The sequence below is a fragment of the Salmo salar genome, chromosome 13 (genome assembly GCF_965601325.2).
Source record: "Salmo salar chromosome 13, fSalSal1, whole genome shotgun sequence".
Taxonomy (NCBI): domain Eukaryota; kingdom Metazoa; phylum Chordata; class Actinopteri; order Salmoniformes; family Salmonidae; genus Salmo; species Salmo salar.
Genome location: NC_138303.1, coordinates 24455290 through 24478812, shown reverse-complemented (window position 1 = coordinate 24478812; position 23523 = coordinate 24455290). Strand labels below are relative to the sequence as shown.

Sequence of the window (23523 nt, the reverse complement as noted above, 5' to 3'; positions counted from 1 at the left end):
AGCATCAATGCCTTCCTCCTTGCAGGAACTGCTGACACACTCCAGCCACATGAGGTCTAGCATTGTCTTGCATTAGGAGGAACCCAGGGCCAACCGCACCAGCATATGGTCTCACAAGGGGTCTGAGGATCTCATCTCTGTACCTAATGGCAGTCAGGCTACCTCTGGCGAGCACAGGGAGGGCTGTGCGGCCCCCCCAAAGAAATGCCACCCCACACCATGACTGACCCACCGCCAAACCGGTCATGCTAGAGGATGTTGCAGGCAGCGGAACGTTTTCCACGGCGTCTCCAGACTGTCACGTCTGTCACGTGCTCAGTGTGAACCTGCTTTCATCTGTGAAGAGCACAGGGCGCCAGTGGCGAATTTGCCAATCTTGGTGTTCTCTGGCAAATGCCAAACGTCCTGCACGGTGTTGGGCTGTAAGCACAACCCCCCCCACCTGTGGACGTCGGGCCCTCATACCACCCTCATGGAGTCTGTTTCTGACCGTTTGAGCAGACACATGCACATTTGTGGCCTGCTGGAGGTCATTTTGCAGGGCTCTGGCAGTGCTCCTGCTCCTCCTTGCACAAAGGCGGAGGTAGCGGTCCTGCTGCTGGGTTGTTGGCCTCCTCCACGTCTCCTGATGTACTGGCCTGTCTCCTGGTAGCGCCTCCATGCTATGGACACTACGCTGACAGACACAGCAAACCTTCTTGCCACAGCTCGCATTGATGTGCCATCCTGGATGAGCTGCACTACCTGAGCCACTTGTGTGGGTTGTAGACTCCGTCTCATGCTACCACTAGAGTGAAAGCACCGCCAGCATTCAAAAGTGACCAAAACATCAGCCAGGAAGCATAGGAACTGAGAAATGGTCTGTGGTCACCACCTGCAGAACCACTCCTTTATTGGGGGTGTCTTGCTAATTGCCTATAATTTCCACCTGTTGTCTACTCCATTTGCACAACAGCATGTGAAATTTATTGTCAATCAGTGTTGCTTCCTAAGTGGACAGTTTGATTTCACAGAAGTGTGATTGACTTGGAGTTACATTGTGTTGTTTAAGTGTTCCTTTTTATTTTTTGGAGCAGTGTATAAAATCCTCAGCAATCTACACACAATAACAAAGCGAAAACAGGTTTTTAGAAATGTTTTTAATAAATATATATTACACACAGTTGAAGTCGGAAGTTTACGTACACTTGGGTTGGAGTCACTAACTCCTTTTTCAACCACTCCACAAGCTATAGTTTTTGCAAGTCAGTTTGGACATCTACTTTGTGCATGACTAGTAATTTTTCCAATTTTAATTTTTTTTTAAATTTTATTTTTTAAGACGGGCTATTTCACTTATTCACTATCACAATTCCAGTGGGTCAGAAGTTTACGTACACTAGGTTGACTGTGCCTTTAACAGCTTGGAAAATTCCCGAAAATGTCATGCCTTCTGATAGGCTAATTGACATAATTTGAGTCAATTGGAGGTGTACCTGTGGATGTATGTCAAGGTCTACCTTCAAACTCAGTGGCTCTTTGCTTGACATCATGGGAAAATCAAAAGAAATCAACCAAGACCTCAGAAAAAAAATGGTAGACTTCCACAAGTCTGGTTCATCCTTGGGCGCAATTTCCAAATGCCTGAAGGTACCACGTTCATCTGTACAAACACCATGGGACCACGCAACCCTCATACCGCTCAGGAAGGAGAAGCATTTTGTCTCCTAGAGATGAACGAACTTTGGTGTGAAAAGTGCAAATCAATCCCAGAACAGCAAAGGACTTTGAAGATGCTAGAGGAAACAAGTACAAAAGTATTTATATCGACAGTAAAACGATTCCTATATCGACATGACTTGAAAGGCCGCTCAGCAAGGAAGAAGCCACTGCTCCAAAACCGCCATAAGACCCACAACTATGGTTTGCAACTGCATATAGGGACAAAGATCGTACTTTTTGGAGAAATGTCCTCTGGTCTGATGAAACAAAAATGGTACTGTTTGGCCATAATGACCATCGTTATGTTTGGAGGAAAAAGGGGACGGGGGTGGCAGCATCATGTGGTGGGGGTGCTTTGCTGCAGGAGGGGCTGGTACACTTCACAAAATAGATGGCTTCATGAGGAGTAAACTTGTGTGGATATATTGAAGCAACATCTCAAGACATCAGTCAGGAAGTTAAAGCTTGGACGCAAATGGGTCTTCCAAATGGACAATGACCCCAAGCAGACTTCCCAAGTTGTCAAAATGGCTTAAGGACAATAAAGTCAAGGTATTGGAGTGACCATCACAAAGCCTTGACCTCAGTCCCATAGAAAATTTGTGGGCAGACCTGAAAGTGTGCGAGCGAGGAGGCCTACAAACCTGACTCAGTTACACCAGCTTTGTCAGGAGGAATGGGCAAAATTCACCCCAACTTATTGTGGGAAGCTTGTGGAAGGCTACCCAAAACATTTGACCCAAGTTAAACAATTTAAAGGCAATGCTACCAAATACACTCAATTAGTATGCAGACTTCTGACCCACTGGAAATGTGATGAAATAAAAGCTGAAATAAATCACTCTTATTCTGACATTTCACTTTCTTAAAATAAAGTGGTGATCCTAAGACGGGGAATTTTATACTAGGATTAAATGTCAGGAATTGTGAAACTAAGTTTTTAAATGTATTTGGCTAAGGTGCATGTAAACTTCTGTGTGTGTGTATGTGTATATGTGTGTATGTGTATATATGCCTTAAGTATTCAGACCCTTTGCTATGAGACTCAAAATTAAGCTTATGTGCATCCGTTTCCATTGATCATCCTTGAGCTGTTTCTACAACTTGATTTGGAGTCCACCTGTGGTAAATTTCAATTGATTGGACATGATTTGAAAGGCACATGATTTGAAAGGCACAACTGTCTAGATGCAGTACCTGTCAAGTTTGGACACCTACTCATTTAAGGGTTTTTATTTTTTTACTATTTTCTACATTGTAGTGAAGACATCACAACCTTATGAAGTTAAACATATGGAAAAATGTAGTAACAAAGTGTTAAAGAATCTAAAATATTTGGCTTGGTTTGAAGTAGCCACCCTTTACCTTGACAGCTTTGCTTACTCTAGGATTTCTCAACCAGCTTCACCTGGAATGCTTTTCCAACAGTCTTGAAGGAGTTCCCACATATGCTGAGCACTTGTTGGCTGCTTTTCCTTCACTCTGTGGTCCAACTCATCCCAATTGAGAAGTCCCACTAAGCGCAAACCAGATAGGATGCCATATCGCTGCAGAATGCTGTGGTAGCCATGCTGGTTAAGTGTGTCGAATTATAAATAAATTACAGACCGTGTCACCAGCAAAGCACCCCCACACATCATTCCCCCTCCGTGCTTCATGGTGGGAACCACACATGCAGAGATGATCCGTTCACCTACTCCTACATCTCACAAAGACAGCGGTTGTAACCAAAAATCTCAAATTTGGACTAAGACCAAAGGACAGATTTCCACCGGTCTAATGTCCATTGCTCATTTCTTGGCCCAAGCAAGTATCTTCTTATTAGTGTCCTTTTAATAGTGGTTTCTTTGCAGAAATTTGACCATGGCCTGATTCACTCAGTCTCCTCAGAACTGTTGACGTGTCTGTTACTTGAACTCTGAAGCATTTATTTGGGCTGCAATTTCTGAGGCTGGTAACTCTAATGAACTTATCCTCTGCAGCAGAGGTAACTCTGGGTCTTCCATTCCTGTGGCAGTCCTCATGAGAGCCAGTTTCATCATAGTGCTTGATGATTTTTGTGACTGCACTTGAAGAAACTTAATGTTCTGTAAAGTAATGACGAACTGCCATTTCTCTTTGCTTATTTGAGCTGTTCTTGCCATAATATGGACTTGGTCTTTTACCAAATAGGGCTATCTTCTGTATACCACCCCTACCATGTCACAACACAACTGATTGGCTCAAATGCATTAAGAAAAATAAATTCCACAAATGTTCTTTTAACAAGGCACACTTGTTAACCTGTTAGGGCTAGGGGGCAGCATTGACACGGCTGGATAAAAAACATACCCGATTTAATCTGGTTACCACTCCTACTCAGTAACTAGAATATGCATATACTTATTACATATGGATAGAAAACACCCTAAATTTTCTAAAACTGTTTGAATGGTGTCTGTGAGTATAACAGAACTCAAATGGCAGGTCAAAACCTGAGAGATTCCTTTACAGGAAGTGGCCTGTCTGAGCATTTCTGGAACTTCTTTGCCATCTCTATCATTTACTAAGGATCTCTGCTCTAACGTGACACTTCCCACGTCTTCCATAGGCTCTCATAGCCCGGGAAAAAAGAGAATGTCGTCATTCCAGCCCCAGGCTGAAACACATTATCGCCTTTCTCAAGTGGCCCATCAAGAGACACTAGCTTATGCGCGTGACCCCGACCGCCCCCGCCTTTGGGATTTTTTCCTCTGTTTGCCGAAAAGGAGATTCCCTGTCGGAATATTATCGCTTTTCTACGAGAAAAATGACGTAAAAATTGATTTTAAACAGCGGTTGACATGCTTCGACGTACGGCAATGGAATACTTTGAATTTTATTGTCAGGAATTGCGCCAAGCGCGCGACACTTCTTTACTATTTCGGATAGTGTCTGGAACGCACGAACAAAACGCCGCTATTCGGATATAACGATGGATTATTTTGGACCAAACCAACATTTGTTATTGAAGTAGACGTCCTGGGTGTGCATTCTGACGAAGACAACAAAAGGTAATGACATTTTTATAATAGTAAATATGATTATGGTGAGTGCTAAACTTGCCGGGTGTCTAATTAGCGAGCCCGTGATGCCTGGGCTATGTACTTAGAATATTGCAAAATGTGCTTTCACCAAAAAGCTATTTTAAAATCGGACATATCGAGTGCATAGAGGAGGTCTGTATCTATAATTCTTAAAATAATTGTTATGCTTTTTGTGAACGTTTATCGTGAGTAATTTAGTAAAATGTTAGCGAATTCCCCGTAAGTTTGCGGGGGGTATGCTAGTTCTGAACGTCACATGCTAATGTAAAAAGCTGGTTTTTGATATAAATATGAACTTGATTGAACAAAACATGCATGTATTGTATAACATAATGTCCTAGGGTTGTCATCTGATGAAGATCATCAAAGGTGAGTGCTGCATTTAGCTGTCTTCTGGGTTTTGGTGACATTATATGCTGGCTTGAAAAATGGGTGTCTGATTATTTCTGGCTTGGTACTCTGCTGACATAATCTAATGTTTTGCTTTCGTTGTAAAGCCTTTTTGAAATCGGACAGTGTGGTTAGATTAACGAGAGTCTTATCTTTAAATGGCTGTAAAATAGTCATATGTTTGAGAAATTGAAGTAATAGGATTTTGAAAATCGCGCCACAGGCTGGCAGTGGATGTTACGTAGGTGGGACGAATTCGTCCCGCCGGTCCCATAGAGGTTAACCTGTTAGGGCTAGAGGGCAGTATTGACACGGCTGGATAAAAAACGTACCCGATTTAATCTGGTTACTACTCCTGCCCAGTAACTAGAATATGCATATACTTATTGGCTTTGGATAGAAAACACCCTAAAGTTTCTAAAACTGTTTGAATGGTGTCTGTGAGTTTAACAGAACTCATTTGGCAGGCAAAAACCTGAGAAGATTTCATGCAGGAAGTGGCCTGTCTGACAAGGTGTCGTTCTTCTTGTCTCTGTTTATTGAAGAGTGAGGATCTTAGCTGTCCCGTGACACTTCCTACGGCTGCCATAGGTTCTCAGAAGGCGGCAAAACGCTGAATCGTGGCTTTGCAGGCTCTGGCTGAAACAAAGTAGCGCGTTTGGGTAGTGGCTGGTTACAGTACTGTGAGACTCACGCTCGTGCCCGCGTCGACCGAAAGCTTTGTTTTCTTTCCTCTGTTTAGCTAAATGGACATTCCCGGTCGGAATATTATCGCTTTTTTACGAGAAATGGCATAAAAATGGATTTTAAACAGCGGTTGACATGCTTCGAAGTACGGTAATGGAATATTTAGATTTGTTTTGTCACGAATTGCGCCATGCGCACGACCCTGATTTACCATTTCGGATAGTGTCTGGGATGCACGAACAAAACGCCGCTATTCGGATATAACGATGGATTATTTTGGACCAAACCAACATTTGTTATTGAAGTAGCAGTCCTGGGAGTGCATTCTGACAAGCCAACAAAAGGTAATCAAACTTTTATAATAGTAAATCTGATATTGGTGAGTGCTAAACTTGCCGGGTGTCTAAATAGCTAGCCCGTGATGGCTGGGCTATGTACTTAGAATATTGCAAAATGTGCTTTCACCAAAAAGCTATTTTAAAATCGGACATATCGAGTGCATAGAAGAGTTCTGTATCTATAATTCTTAAAATAATTGTTATGCTTTTTGTGAACGTTTATCGTGAGTAATTTAGTGAATTCGCCGGAAGTTTGCGGGGGGTATGCTAGTTCTGAACGTCACATGCTAATGTAAAAAGCTGGTTTTTGATATAAATATGAACTTGATTGAACAAAACATGCATGTATTGTATAACATAATGTCCTAGGGTTGTCATCTGATGAAGATCATCAAAGGTTAGTGCTGCATTTAGCTGTCTTCTGGGTTTTTGTGACATTATATGCTAGCTTGAAAAATGGGTGTCTGATTATTTCTGGCTTGGTACTCTGCTGACATAATCTAATGTTTTGCTTTCGTTGTAAAGCCTTTTTGAAATCGGACAGTGTGGTTAGATTAACGAGAGTCTTGTCTTTAAATAGCTGTAAAATAGTCATATGTTTGAGAAATTGAAGTAATAGCATTTCAAAGGTTTTGAAAATCGCGCCACAGGATTCAACTGGCTGTTACGTAGGTGGGACGAATTCGTCCCGCCTGCCCGAGAGGTTAACCTTTCTGGGAAGGGGGTTCCGCCAGCGGAACACCTGGCCTACAGCCAGTGAAATTGCAGGGCACCAAATTCAAACAAATCTCATAATTAAAATTCCTCAAACATACAGGTATTATACACCATTTTAAAGAAACTTCTCGTTAATCCAACCACGGTGTCCGATTTCAAAAAGGCTTTACGGTGAAAGCACACCATGCAATTATGTTAGGTCAGCGCCTAGCCACAAAAACCATACAGCCATTTCCCAACCAAGGAGAGGTGTCAGAAATGGCATTAAAATTAATCACTTACCTTTGATCTTCATCTGATGGCTCTCCCAGGTCTCCATGTTAGACAAATGTTTGATTTTAAAGTTAATCTTTATGTCCAAATACCCCCTTTTTTGTTCGCATTTAGTCCAGTAAATGCACAAAGTGAAAGTTTCATTTTGATTTTGTAGAAACATTTCAAATGATGTTTCTAATCAATCCTTAGGGTGTTTTTATCATAAATATTCAATGTTTCAACCGGACAATACTGATTTCATTAGAAAGGGAACGGAGCTCGTGTGACTAAACTAAAGGCTTTCACCTGGGCCATCTGCTTAGCTTGCTCTTATTCGCTCCCCTTTCACAATAGAAGCCTGAAACAACTTCTAAAGACTGACATCTAGTGGAAGCCTTAGGAAGTGCAATCTGACCCCACAGACACTGGATATTCGATAGGCATTCACTTAAACTACTACAAACCTCAGAATTCCCACTTCCTGGTTGGATTTTTCTCATGTTTTCACCTGCCATATGAGTTGTTATACTCAGACATTATTTTAACAGTTTGGAAACTTAAGTGTTTTCGATCCAAATCTACTAATTATATGCATATTCTAGCTTCTGGGCCTGAGTAACAGGCAGTTTACTCTGGGCACACTTTTCATCCAAACTTACCAATGCTGCCCCCTATCCCTAAAGAGTTAATTGAAATGCATCCCAGGTGACGACCTGATGAAGCTGGTTGAGAGAATGCCTTGACAGCTTTGCACACTCTTGGCAAAGGGTGGGTACTTTAAAGAATCTCAAATATCAAATATATTTTTATGTGTAATTTTTTTTTTGGTGTTAAACAAACATTTTGTGTTCATTGTTATTCTACAATGTTAAATCGAGAAACCCTTGTAAAGTACTAGTCAAAAGTTGACACCTACTCTTATGTACATTTTTATTTTTTAATGCATTTACAAAAATGTCAACCTGTTTTTGCTTTGTCATTATGGGGTATAGTGGGCAATTTTATCCCTTTTTAGAACAAGGCTGTAACATAACGTGGAAAAAGTCATGGTCTGAATACTTTCCGAATGCACTGTATTTGCTATCAGAGAGCCTGGAGCACCTGAGTGCCGGTCTTCCCTCTCTCCCTCCCCTGACTCAGGATGTGTGACTGTTTTGTGGTGGAAATGGCATCTGAACAATGCAACTCAACTGTGAGACCAAAGCCTGTCCAAACCAGCTTGCGGAAGAGTGCTGGCCTGGCTAACGCCAACAAGATGGCAACCATCACTGATGGCGAGGCAAACATTTATTTGCTTCTTTAGGAATTTACCCCCCCCCCCCCAGGGATCGCTTTAACGCAGAACTCATAAGAAGCTTTTTAGATCTGCATTTACAAACAACTAAGATATTTCTTATTGTATTTTCTGTTTGGCATCAGACACATTTTGTGCGTCAGTTGTACTTCTCCACTCGGATGAGAATTCATGAACAGGCATTCTATCAGCAGTCTTTTCACAGGTAAAATGCAATGTTAACTTAAAGCAAAACATTAGGCAATGTAGCTGGCTACTCATTAGTTTTTTTTAATGATTAACATTAGAAATATGATGGCCATGCATTGTTTTTGCAGAAAATACCATGCTTTTTCATTGTAAGCTCATTTACTTGTGTGGCTCCTAGCCAAATAGTGTTGCACTTCTGTTAACTGATGATAATTAAGCTATTTTCTGCCGAAATGTGTTTTCTGTGAAGGAAAACGAACTTCCTCCTTATTGCACGCAGATTCATAAAAAGGAAGTTCATCTGACTCTGGGTAAGAAGAACAAGGGCTTAAATGCTAGAATCTTGTATCCCTTTAACCCTCTCCATTACAAAACCCCTCATCAAAATCCTCTCACAGATCATTTATCAAACCTCCATTCCACATCATAGGCCTACCTGTTGACCACAGGCTCCCGCAGACCACTCGACTGCCCTACCTCAAGCACATTGACAACTCAAACAACCCTATAGAAGAGGACTGTGCCACAATAGTGTTCAAAGTAGGCCTAGACCCTACAGTCGTGTTACAGTGACTGTTAATCCACTTGGGGACAATTTGAGGCATCATTGAGAGCACGAGACAAATGATGTAATGCATTTTCCTCCACACTCTCTATTGTGCTGTGTAAGAGTCTCCAACTGTCAGGCCTGGTATGAGGGCAAGGGTTGCTTTGCTTATGGCTACGGCTGCTCATTAAGTCATTTTACGTAATCGGAAAGTATTCACACCCCTTGACATGCATCCTGTTTGCAATAAGGCACTTAAGTAATACTGCAAAAAATGTGGCAAAGCAATTCACTTTTTGTCCTGTTATGTTTGGGCTAAATCCAATACAAAACATTACTGAGTACCACTCTCCATATTTTCAAGCGTTGTGGCTGCATCATGTGATGGGTATGCTTGTCATTGGTAAGCACTAAGGAGTTTTTTTTAGGATAAAAATAAACGGAATAGAGCTAAGAACAGGTAAAATCCTAGTGGAAAACCTAGTTCAGTCAGCTTTCCAACAGATGCTGGGAGACATTCACCTTTCAGCAGGACAATAACCTAAAACACAAGGTCAAATATACACTGGAGATGCTTACCAAGACAACATTGAATGTTCCTGAGTGGCCTAGCTATGGTTTTGACTTGAATCTATTGCAAGACTTGGATGTCTAGCAATTATCAACAACCAACTTGACAGAGCTTGAAGAATTTAAAATTATGTGCAAATATTGTACAATCCAGATGTGCAAGGCTCCGATACTCCTAACATTATATTTTTTCTCCCCCAACTCCCGGTAGTTTTTATTGGGTGACTCATAAAGGCCATTCAGGATAATCACCATGAAAAATATTTAGCTGAAACCTCTAATAGTTGGGGTTGGGGGCAACAGAGTTGGGCTGTTCATTAATTGTGTGTTAGACCGTGTTGTTGCATCAAGCCTGTCTCTCTGACTCTGTGCCGCTTCACTGCAGCGGGCAATAAAATTGGGGAGGGAAAGGCGGCGAGTTAGACTTCCGGTTCAGCTTAGGACATGTCCCTAAAGCCCCAATAGTGCTCTGACACCCTCCGACCAGGACGACAGGCAATCATCCTGAATAATTGCTCCCTTGTCTCCTTTAAAAAAAATATATATATATTTTTCTTTCATAAAGGCTTCAGCATCTGAAATGTCTTGACAGATGCCTACTCGATGGTGAAAACCTTTCCAGACCTTATGGTACTGTAATTTGGACGCAAGCTTGGTCTCAAGATGACTGACCTGGAAGTGGTATCCAAGACATCTGAGTTTCCCCTGTCATACCTTTTTGTCACTGGTTTAACTGATTTTCAGATGGTTCATATTCACTTTGTAGGCCGTGTATCCTCCTACCTGAGAGGTGAGCTGACCCTGAACAGATGGCTTTCTCTTAGCTCCAACTAAGGCCTCATCACTGGGTTTTGTGGTACCTCAGTTATTCCTGGGTTTTGTGGTACCTCAGTTATTCCCTGTTAACCAAAACACACAGGTAGTTAACTTTAGGATGTCAACACCAGCTGTTCGGCTGGTGGAACATGCTATGATGTACGGCTGTACACATCCAGATATCTGGCTCCTGCACCCCCACTGTCTGGTGGATTGGCAGTGGCACAGTGGGCTTTGTGTTGCTGGTGTTGTCTTATTAAAGGAACCTGAGCTGGCTCCTGAGCACCATGGAGAAACAACAGAACCCCATGGGCAGGATCATCTGCCCCTGTCAATCAGTGGTTGTCATCTACAGAACTCGCCCCCCCCCGCCCCCATCAGTAGTTAACCCTTTGAGGTGGGTGCATTACGCTATTCTGTTCTAAATGGGCGCATATGGCTTGCCCAGTGCGCCAGGGACAAGTAGCACCTAAAACCAATGGAATTGTTCAAAAGGGGGGTAAACTGTCCACCAGGTGCCCGGCTGCTGCTCAGCAGTGGAGCGGGTGGGAGTGGAGCAGGCTAATTTGGTTCTCTAAGGCCTGTTGCCCTCTTGTCCATTGGCTCTAATCCTCCCATAGTGGATGGAGAGGAATCCCCTGTTCTGTACTGTAGAGAGACTGACCGCCTGAGGATCTGATCGGCCCTTTTCTCTGATCCTGTCCAAACAACACTGATGGAAACATGTCTCTTCTCCTCTAGGCCACATGGCCACATGACCCTGTTGTCCTCAGCTTGGTGTATTACCAGTCTGTTACTCTCCCTCATTCTCGCTGTCTGTCACAGGCACTGTAAGCTGTCAGACCCCTTCTCTTTCTCTGACACACACTGATCTAATCAGGCAGAATTTCCACGTGTGACCCTGTCATTGCCGTGCTCATTACATAAGCAGCATTAGTTTGGGGTGGTAAAAGCTTATCACCGATGTTCAGCTGTGTGTTAAAGGCGGTACTTTTTTGCCAGCCTCCACATTTAGTCTGTGACTGGAAAGAGGCTTATTGGGAGGGCTGTGTCATAGTCCAGGCTATACACACTTTCACCATGGCCCCTCACACACGCACACATCCAGTAGAGTAGCTGGCATGTCATTGGACTGACAATGGTCAGTGTTTTTAATCAGTATTTAGGCTCGGGCTAATTTTTGAAAATGTGTCTACTGCATCTGTCCATATTTCCTCACTTTAAAAGGACTGATGTGCTCTTATGTACGTTTTGGATGTGCACACTCCTCCTCTCCTGGCCTTTTTACTGTTGCTGCAGTCAGTCTCACCATCTCACCCCTGAATTTAATAATTCACCGGGCCACCCTAGATGCCAGTGTCCATTATAAGGAGCCCTCAGCCCAGCTCCATGGTAACAGATGACAGGTACGCTGTTGCTGCCCAAAACTTTCTGCACTGGATGACTGATGGGACAGAATGCAGGGACGGATGTCTTTATATTATGACTGGACAGATGCATTCAGTGGGATTAGTATTACCTTTTTTCAGGAATTTTAATTGTCTACTTGTTAAATGTGTGTAATGTCTGAATGTAATTGGTTATGTCTTTTAAATTCTGTGTTGGACCCCAGGAAGATGAGCTGATATTATGGCGTCTGCTAATGGGGATCCTAATAAAAATGTGAATTACCCCTAGCTGGTCCAGGAGTAGACCTACATACATTTAGTATAGCCTAGCTACTGTGTTCATAGAGTATAGCTGTGTAACGGCATGTTATGTCATTAAACCATTTCCCTCTTTTCAAAGCAATCTCTCAATCTAAAATTATACAAATATTGTATCATAGGCTAGTTGACTCCCATGTAGCGTTTAGTGAAGTGTTCCGGTGCGTTTTATGGCACTATGACTGGGGGGATGTAATCACAGATGCATCAAATCTCTACCCATAGTTAAAGCGGGATCAGGCCAGAGGAAGACGGGTTCATTGGGGGTTAAGAGCAAACGATGAATGGGGCGAAAGCCCTATGATTAATCAAAGGTATTGATGTGTAATAGGCTTATGTCCTAATAGTCAAGTAGCAGTGGCTTCCTTGTCTCTTTTCTCCTGAGCTTGGCGCAGCGGTCTGTGCTAGAGGTGTCACTACAGACCTTGGTTCGATTCCAGGCTGCATCACAACCGGCTGTGATATGGAGTCGCATAGGGCAGTGCACAATTGGCCCAGTGTCGTTAGGGTTTGGCTGTCGTTGTAAATAAGAATTTGTTCTTAACTGACTTGCCTAGTTAAATGAAATAAAAATAAATGCATATCTGCTCCACTGACCTGATGGCACAGATGTTATTTGCCAGTCTTGTTATGCTGGCGTGTCTCTTACTTCAACTCATTCCGGTGTAAAACATTAGCTAAGAGTTGATGGCACAGATGTTATTTGCCAGTCTTGTTATGCTGGCGTGTCTCTTACTTCAACTCATTCCGGTGTAAAACATTAGCTAAGAGTTGATGGCACAGATGTTATTTGCTAGTCTTGTTATGCTGGCGTGTCTCTTACTTCAACTCATTCCGGTGTAAAACATTAGCTAAGAGTTGATGGCACAGATGTTATTTGCCAGTCTTGTTATGCTGGCGTGTCTCTTACTTCAACTCATTCCGGTGTAAAACATTAGCTAAGAGTTGATGGCACAGATGTTATTTGCCAGTCTTGTTATGCTGGCGTGTCTCTTACTTCAACTCATTCCGGTGTAAAACATTAGCTAAGAGTTGATGGCACAGATGTTATTTGCCAGTCTTGTTATGCCGGCATGACGAGACTGGTGAATAACATCTGTGCCTTCAAGTCCTTTGAAAAAATATCTACTTGACTTAGAGTTTTGTAGCTAATGTTTTACATTGGAATGAGCTGCAGGCTAGATCATTATTAGTGAATTAGAAATGTGCTGTGAATGTTGGCACGTAGTGTGATTTTTCTGGAGGTCTGTCTTAACTGTTGTGCAATTTTTATTATTATATAAAAATAAAAAAAAGTATTTGTTCAGGTTAGAGATTCTTCACATTTCTGCTGTGAAATGGAATGGATCCATCTTGATAAATAAAAGTACTTGTCTTTTTTATTTTTTATTGCCTTGACAGAGCAATTGGTGTGTGCGACTGTCTGTTAAGAAGTGCGCATGATTAAAGGTGTGGGGGAGTCCTTTTTAATACACAACCCACGTTTTTCCAGCAGCACCATGGCAGGATTAATTAAGGTCATTCTGCCACAGCAAGCCATCATTCACTGTGTGTGTGTACACGCGCATCATCTGAACATTGTGTGGATATTTTTTTCCGATTATGGATCCTCCAGCGACGCGGCCAAAGTCCACCCCCACAGACAGCCCTCTTCCTGGGAAAGTCATGACTAACAATGGCTGGATAATCCTGGCTGCCTGCCACTAACCCTGTTAGGCCCTGCAATGATGCTTTAGTTTATTCCTTCCTGCCGTCTTCTGCTTTGGTTCAATTGATTTAAAATAAGACCATTTATCCAGCTATGTCCTGGACAAAGCAGTGCAAATTTGATACATAAAAAATTCTGTAGGTCACACATGAATATTGGCAATGATAAAGGCTGTTAACCTTTTAACAAGCAACTTTGCCCTACTGAGCTCTGTTATTGTACCCTCACTGACCCTGTGGTGGTCTGTAATCAATGGAACGACGTGCTGGAAGCCACTAGAAACTACAGACTACTTTCTCCCACCAGTGTTTTAGTTCCTACTTCAAAACACACGGTCAGGCTCAGAGGGCAGGCCTAGTCTTTGTCCAGCTGGACCAGGCAGCTATTGATTAACTTGGTCTCTTAACAGAATGACTACTCGGAACAAGAGAAACAACACTGAAGGCAAATTGGCTTTTTGTTGTTCAGGTCCTCAAAGAAATAAAATAGCTTTTACCGTCCGTTCAGTGTTGGAAAAATCCCTTTGGTGTCGGTAACCTTAGGAAAACTAACGACCGCTGGAAAGATCTGTGGTGAGTTTTTGTGTCCTGTTCTCGAACAGACAGCCTGGGAGACCACTGGAAGGGTTACGGTTTTCACGGACTGTTTCTCATGGATCTTCAGTGTGTCTGTATAGTTCCAGTTTCTCTGATCTTTGATTCGGATGGGTCACTAATAATTGCTTCCTGTCATGCTGCCCAAGCGACACATCAGGTCATCTTTTCATGTTTGCCACTACAATTCTGAACTTTTGTTTGTGAATGGGCCATATTATGTATCTCAATGTGTAGTGACCCAGCTCATAAGACTTCAGTGGTAACTGAACTTTATCCAGTCGGACAATCATCAGAATTGTTAGACATGAAGCACTGGACATTGGCCTGGTGAAGCTGGTGGTGATTTTAGTTAAGGCATTATGTTAGGGCTCTGGAGCTGTAAGAGTTATACTGGTAATATAACTATTTCACCTACTTCTGGGATGCCAGGTGAGATTGTCCTCATTCATGAAACAATCGCACGTACATTCTTGTATGAATAGAGTTAAAGCTGAGGGAGCATGGTCTGATGGGATGGCTCTGTGTGCCTTCACCTCTGCCTGGTTCAATCTGGGCTACTCTATACAGCCTGTTCTGGAAGATTGCTACATTAGCTGGGTCTCTCTCCACACACACACACACCTGTGCGTGAGCTCACATGCATGTACACACAATGTTTACAGCACAGCTATTTGAAAAATGCCCAATTGAGTTTAATTCATGGATGCATTGGCTACAATACAATTTTCGGGACTGCTACAGCCCTATTAAAACAAATAACACTTCGGTTTTTAGGATGTACTGTGCCTTAAAGTATTCACACTCCTTGAGACTTAACGCCACATTTTGTGTTTAAAGCCTAAATTCAAATTTGATTAAATGCTTCTTATTTTCTCAACAATCTACACCATCTAAACAGGTTTTTCGAACATTTTTGCAAATGTATTAAATTACGTAAATATTCACACCCCTGAGTCAATACGTGATAGAATCACCTTTTGGCAGCAGCTACAGCTGTGAGCTTTTCTGGGTAAGTCTCTAAGAGCTTTGCATGCTTGGATTGTACAATATTTGCGCATTATTTAAATTCTCTAAGCTCTGTCAAGTTGATCATTGCAGCCATTTTCAAGTCTTGACATAGTCAACTATAACTAGGCTACTCAGGAACATTAAATGTCTCTTGGTAAGCAACTCCTGTGTATATTTGGCCTTGTGTTGAAAGCTGAATTTGTCTCCCAGTGACTTTTGGAAAGCAGATGAACCATGTTTTCCTCTAGGATTTTGCCTGTGCTTAGCTCTATTTTCTTTTTTTTATCCCCCCAAAAGCACTCCCTAGTCCTTGCTGATGACCAGCATACCCATAACATGATGCAGCCACCACATCCTTGAAACTATGAAGTGTTACTGTGTTGGATTTGCCCGAAGCATAACGCTTTGTATTCAGGACATAAACTTAATTTCTTTGAGACTTTATTTTTTTTTTTTCTCGCAGTTTTCCTTTAGTCCCTTAATGCAAACGATATTTGTATTTACATTGTACATTTTAGTCATTTAGCAGACGCTCTTATCCAGAGCGACTTACAGTAGTGAATGCATACATTTCATATTTTCTTTTTTTCCCTCTTCTGTACTGGTCCCCCCGTGGGAATCGAACCCACAACCCTGGCGTTGCAAACACCATGCTCTACCAACTGAGCCACACGGGACCACCCGTGTATTCTGTACAGGCTTCCTTTTCCACGCTGTTATTTTAGGTTAGAATTGTGGTGTAACTTCAATGTTGTTGATCCATCCTCAGTTTTCTCCTATTACACCCATTAAACTCTAAATGTTGGCCTCATGGTGAAATCCCTGAGTGGTTTCCTTCCTCTCCGTCAACTGAATTAGGAAAGACGCCTGTATCTTTTGTGATGGCTGGGTGGATTGATACACCATCCAAAGTGTAATAACTTCACCGTGATCAAAGAGCTATTTAATGTTTGCTCTTTCTTTTTTTTACCCCGTGTACCAATAGGTGCCCCTATTTGCAAGGCATTGGAAAACCACCATGGTCTGGTTGAATCGGTGGTTTGAAATTCAGTGCTCGACTGAGGGACCTTACAGATGATGTGTTGCGTACAGAGATGAGGTAGTCATTCAAGGAGGGGGTTTTAGTGTAAAGGGATCCTCGTGTGGAGCAGCATTTGGGGACAGCCCCACTCAGCCCATCCCCTGCCTGCTGCCGCCTACCATAGTACAGCTCAGCCTCTCTGCAGCTGTCAATTATTTATTGGACTTCAGAGTGCAGTGAAAAATACCCCCCACAAACACACTGCACAATTTAAACAATTGTCTCCCAATCCCCTGTTCCCCAAAACATGTAAATATTGGACTATAATTTCTGCCTTCCTGTATTGTACATAGGCTAAAATTTCTATTCTACTGAGCCATATACTTTTGTTCGTATTATTTATTGTTTCATTGTTGAAGGAGCCTGCAAGTAAGCATTTCTTTGGAGTGTGTGTGTGTGTGTCCCATACATACGACTAATAATACTTGACACACTCCTCCAGATCACTCCCCCTCATTGCGCGTCATATTGCATCTATTAGGCCTACTAAAATACCCTATTTTTCTCACTCACACACAACCTCTGTTTAAAATAATCTCTTCACTTTGTTTTACTAGTCTCATGCTCACTCATTGAATTCATCGCTGTTCTCACTCTCCAATTTCCAATCCGTAGGTTGAATAATTGAATGGATTTCGATCTCTTGGTTTTATGTTCATCAGATCTTATCGTTAATGGCGTCCACTTCTGTGTGTCGCTGGGTTGGGTGACTACTCTCACTGTGTTCTAAAGGGAAAGCAAAGCATCACACTAAGGAACCCATCAGAGCTACTGGTGCTTCTTTCTCTGTGGTAAGCAAATGGAGGGATGGGGAAGAATGGACAGAGAATAAAGGGATGGAGAAGATGAGGGGGAGCTGAGGTGATAGGATCAGAAAGGAGTGGTTGATGAAAATGGGGGACTAGGGGCGTAAATGGAATGCAGAGGAGAGGGGGTGGGAGAAAGAAGGAAGATATTGATAGATTTAATGTTTTCTCTCCCCTGCAGTGTGATGTGGGATGTGTCTGCCTGTGTGCACTTGTGTCCCCCAGGGACATCAGATCCTCACCCCTGGTGGGGGGGGGGTCACAACTAGCACGACTACGATACCAATTTTTAAAACTGAAATCTATGGTCCTTTTTTTAAAAGCCTACTTTTGTAAAATATTGTGTGATTTAGCTTGCAAAATAAACACGTGACTCTGGGTGACAACATAAGGCTTTCTTTCAACATTAGGACTTTTTTAGTCTCATTCAGTCTGCTTTGTTTTGTTTCCTTTGCTTCCTTACTTCCTAGTATGATGATACTGGTATCGTGACCACTAGTCACAGCCTTAGTTCATAGAATGTGTGCTTTCAATAGAGCTCTATGGTGTCTAAGTCTATATGTTGGCCCTGGTATCTATCACTTCAACACCATGCACTCTCACACTGTGAAAGAGCCTTTGGTCCTACTGAAGTAAGCCACATGGTGCTTTGCAGCAAGTGTCTGTTTGCTGAGCTATGCTTACACCCCTTATTCTCCACGACCATATTTATTTTTATTTAACTAGGCAAGTCAGTTAAGAACAAATTCTTATTTACAGTGACAGCCTACCAAAAGGCCTCCTGAGGGGATGGACAACACTACATAAAGAGAGACCTAAGATGATAACATAGCAACACATAGCAGCAGCACAAAACATGGCACAAACATTATTGGGCACAAACAACAGCACAAAGGGCAAGAAGGCAGAGACCACAATACATCACACAAAGCAACCACAACTGTCAGTAAGCGTGTCCATGATTTGAGTCTTTGTATGAAGAGAACTGTCCAGTTTTTGTGTTTGTTTGCAGCTCAGTCCAGTCGCTAGCTGCAGCGAAATCAAAAGACAAGTGACCCAGGGATGTGTGTGCTTTAGGGGCCTTTAACAGAATGTGACTGGCAGAACGGGTGTTGTATATGGAGGATGAGGGCTGCAGTGGATATCTTGGATAGGGGGGAGTGAGGCCTAAGAGGGTTTTATAAATAAGCATCAACCAGTGGGTCTTGCGACGGGTTTACAGAGATGACCAGTTTACAGAGGAGTATAGAGTGCAGTGATGTGTCCTATAAGGGGCATTGGTGGCAAATATGATGGCCAAAATGGTAAAGAACATCTAGCTGCTTAAGAGCACCCGTACCTGACTTTTTTATTTTATTTTTATAAATTACTTCTTATCTAGCATGGGTAGGATGGTCATCTGAATCGGGGTTAGTTTGGCAGTTGGGGTGAAAGGAGCGATTACATTAGAGGAAACCACGTCTAGATTTAACATTAGCCTTCCGCTTTGATTTGTGCTGCGAGAAGGACAGTGTATTGTCTAGCCATACTCTCAAGTATTTGTATGAGGTGACTACCTCAAGCTCTAAACCCTCAGAGGTAGTAATCACACCTGTGGGGAGAGGGGCATTCTTCTTACCAAACCACACAACCTTGTTCTGAACACCTCCAAAACAAAGTTAAAGGGCAGAGAAAGCTTGTTCGATACTAAGAAAGCTTTGTTTTAGAGCTTTTACACAGAATCTGGGGAGGGGCCAGCTGAGTATAAGACTATCTGCATATAAATGGATGAGAGCTTCCTACTGCCTGAGCTATGTTGATGTAAATTGAAGCACGTGGGGCCTAGGATATAGCCTTGGGGTACTCCCTTGGTGACAGGCAGTGGCTGAGACAGCAGATGTTCTGACTGTATACACTGCACTCTTTGTGAGCGGTAGTTAGCAAACCAGGCCAAAGACCCCTCAGACACCGATACTCCTTAGCTGGCCCACAAGAATGGAATTTTCTACTATATCAAAAGCTTTGGCCAAATCAATAAAAATAGCAGCACAACATTGCTTGGTATCAAGGGCAATGGTGACATCATTGAGGACCTTTTTTTAAGGTTGCACTGACACAGAAACCAGATTGCATACCAGAGAGAATACTATAGACATCAAGAAAGCCAAGTTTTTCCAACACTTGATAAACAGGGCAAAATAGAAATAGGCCTAACAGTTAGGATCAGCTTGATTTTAAATAAAGGATGCACCGTGGCTTCCTTTCAAGCAATAGGATACTCTCCAGGGGAGAGACCGTTTAAAATGGGGCAGCAACCTTAAAGAAGAAAGGGTCTAAACCATCTGATCCAGATGTTTTTTGGGGGGTCAAGTTTAAGGAGCTCCTTTAGCACCTCTGACTCAGTGACCGCCTGCAGGGAGAAGCTTTGTAGCTGGGCAGGGGAAAAAGAGGGAGAGGTGTCGGGGCTAGTCTCATTAGAAGAGGTGGGAGATGATGAAATTTGGACGGGCAAGGAGGCATGGCTGAGTCAAATAGGAATCCTGACTTTATGAAGTGGTGATTTAAAAAGCTCAGCCATTTGCTTCTTGTCAGTAACAACCACATCAACATTATGGGACATGGGCAGCTGTGAGGTATAGGGTTTATAGGCCTTTAACTGTTTTCCTGAACTTTTTGGGGTTAGACCCACAGAGGGAATTGCTCCTTAAAATAACTAACTTTGGCCTTCTGGATAGCCTGAGTGCACTGATTCCTCATTTGCCTGAACGAGAGCCAGTCAGCCTGAGTATGCGTGTGTCGAGCCTTTTGCCAAATGCAATTCTTGAGGTCTAGTAACTCTGCAAGATCACGGTCGAACCAGGGGCTGAACCTGTTTAATTATAATTATCTTTATTGGGGCGTGTTCGTTAACAATACCACTGAAAATATCAAACGAGAAGGTCCAGGAGTCTTCGGCAGGGGGGGATCACGCTGTTTCTATACAATTTTAGAGGCCAGTTCATGAAGGAAGGCATGTTCAGAAAGGTTAACATCAGTATTCAAAACACTCTTCCTTAACCACGTCTCAGTAATGACCAACACATCTGGATTGGAGCTGTGAACCCACACTTTCAATTGATCCATTTTAGGTAATAAGCTTCTCGTGTTAACGTGCAGAAAGCCCAGGCTTTTACGAGAGCATCATTGAAACAGATATCGGCGCACAAGTCAGAATTGGGGCTAGCAACAGTAGATGGGCCAGGGTGTACATGCACATTTCCAGATATTATCAGTAGTAATACAATCAGGGTACGGCAGAGGACAGGGAGAGATCTGCCATGTTGATTTTATGACATTTTGAATGTGCATTAGATGACAAGATCATATTGTACAACAATTTCATCAGGTAACATGAATACAAAGCTGGTGAGAAGTGGTTAGGATAGGAGGCCAAAAGTGTGTAACCAATAGTCAGTCCCAAGTGTGGGAACAAAGAGTCTGTTCCACGGTTGGGGAAACATAGTCAACAAAGCACTCAGGAGTCGCGAGGCGAATGGCAAAATGCAAAAAATGTTGTCATTGTATATAAAGACTTTGGGCTAGCCATTGTAAGTTCAGAGTCACTCACCCCAAGTGTGTGTGTGTGTGTGTGTGTGTGTGTGTGTGTGTGTGTGTGTGTGTGTGTGTGTGTGTGTGTGTGTGTGTGTGTGTGTGTGTGTGTGTGTGTGTGTGTGTGTGTGTGTGTGTGTGTGCGCTGGAGGCGAGCGAAAGCTCAGGAGAGAGGGTACCTGTACCAGACGGAGACAGGCCAGTGTAGACGGTGAACAGATCGCCAGGTGGAATCCAAGCAGTAGGCAACGGGAGTAGGTGTCACACCCACTTGGGAGAAGCTTTTATTTCTGGAGGCAGATTTCTTGTAGAAAATGCCAGTGAATGGTCTCTGAACAGCACAAGGGGACTTCAAAGGCCTCTGGATTTGGGTGGGGCAGGCTGTGAGACTCCTACCACTTGTTGGGCCCAAAGGCCTCTCAACGTCTTGCTTCACACCTTAGTGTGACACACCTCAGGCCTTCCCTGTGGCTCAGTTGGTAGAGCATGGTGTTTACAACGCCAGCATGGTGTGTGCAACGCCAGAGTTGTGGGTTCGATTCCCAAGGGGGGCCAGTACAAAAACTAAAAAATGCATGAAATGAAATGACTAAGTCGCTCTGGATAAGAGCGTCTGTTAAATGACTAAAATGTAGTGCTAATTGAAGTTGTATCTGGTCTGTCCTAGCAAGCCTGGCAGCCTTAACTCAGCTTCAGTCCCCGTAAAATATATAATTGTAATTAACTTTATTTTTCACTTTCCCGTACTGGTCCTCACTGCCCAAAGTCGTCATTGCCCTGTGGTGACCAGCTCGGTCAAACATTTGTTTCAATTAGTGAGCTGAATATGGCGCTCAGACACACACTAATACCAGACGGACAAACAGACGGAGCGCAAGGGAAGCGCTTCCTGCACGTACTGTAGGCCCACTCTCCCATCCTGCTTATAGGTCCCTCTGGAAATGCTCTGATGTTAATTACCTCTTCATTTCACATGATCTCTGTCCACAGTTTGTATAGAGTGTTGCAACATTTGATTATGAAGAACATTGGAAATTACCAAGGTTCAACCAGGCATATTTTCCCTCATTTTATTTGATTTCCTGGCCACATGCCTGGATTTGACCTCTGTCCCCTTCCTTCCCCTCCCTCAGGACCGTAAGCTGACCAAAGTGGAGCGTCAGCGGTTTAAGGAGGAGGCCGAGATGCTGAAGGGGCTGCAGCACCCCAACATCGTCCGCTTCTATGACTTTTGGGAGTCACCCCTCAAAGGGAAGAAGTGCATTGTCCTGGTGACGGAGCTCATGACCTCCGGCACCCTCAAAACGTGAGTGTGCTGTCAGACCTGCTGGAGATGGGAGAGATGATGGTCAACGGAACAGGCTATAACTGGGCTGCATCTATTCATAAACGCAACACAAATATTTTTTCTAATGCATTCCCCCAACAAACCAGTCAACATGTGTGCTGGAGTATTATTTATCATTGATAAGATGACTAAGTTCGTTTTTATCCCTAGTACTGCAAAAAGAGGCAAGGGGTGATATGCACATTAATAGTTGCACCAAGTTGGCCCAAGTTACATTTTTTTGAGTCAATTATCAATCCTAAGACTGTAGAATGTATGGATGGTGATACTGATGTCCTTCCCTCCTGTAGGTATCTGAAGCGTTTCAAGGTGATGAAACCCAAGGTCTTAAGGAGCTGGTGTAGACAGATCCTAAAGGGCCTCCACTTCCTCCACACCCGGGACCCTCCTATCATCCACAGGGACCTGAAGTGTGACAACATCTTCATCACGGGCCCCACTGGCTCTGTAAAGATAGGAGACCTGGGCCTGGCCACACTCAAGAGGGCCTCCTTCGCCAAAAGTGTCATAGGTAGGAGATCCAACCAGACTGCACCAGTAACACATGGTGTCTTGTCGTTTATTATTCTTTCTCAAATGGACAACAGCCTCCAGATTCTAATAGTATCCTCTTTTCTAACCTTTGACCCCTATCCTCCCAGGCACCCCAGAGTTCATGGCCCCAGAGATGTATGAGGAGCACTATGACGAGGCAGTGGACGTCTATGCCTTTGGGATGTGTATGCTGGAGATGGCCACCTCGGAGTACCCCTACTCTGAGTGCCAGAACGCTGCACAGATCTATCGCAAAGTCACCAGCGTGAGTCCACATTTTAACATGTACACCAATTCAGCTTGTCTAGAGGTAACACTCTCACAACTAGGGTAGACACACAAATTGTGGCTCTGTGACTACTATGAATGGCAGACACATACAATGCCTTGCAAAATTATTCAGATCCCTTGGTTTTCATTTTCATGGTTTGTCAACAATATACACAATACCTTTTAATGTTAGTGGAATATTTTTTTTATTTGTAAAAATAAATAACTTAATTATTGTTGTTAAACAAGTGTCTTTGTTTAGGCAAGCCTAATTTAGTTCAGTTAAATGTGGTTTAACAAAACACAAGTTACATGGACTCACTCTGAGTG

General features: G+C 43.0%; 1 protein-coding gene across 8 annotated transcripts in view; it reads left to right on the top strand.

Moving 5' to 3' along the window:
• The window catches only part of LOC106566616 (serine/threonine-protein kinase WNK2), an 86922-nt gene that overhangs the window by 11327 nt on the left and 52072 nt on the right, over positions 1-23523 (top strand). For 7 of the 8 annotated variants that reach the window (XM_014134798.3, XM_014134807.3, XM_014134804.3 and 4 more), the window contains exons 3-5: positions 22175-22347; positions 22680-22900; positions 23031-23188. In XM_014134798.3, the coding sequence (XP_013990273.2) occupies positions 22175-22347; positions 22680-22900; positions 23031-23188 (552 nt within the window). Of the gene's footprint in view, positions 1-14390; positions 14556-22174; positions 22348-22679; positions 22901-23030; positions 23189-23523 lie in introns of those variants that run through there. The other variant, XM_014134806.3, reaches the window with a different exon arrangement.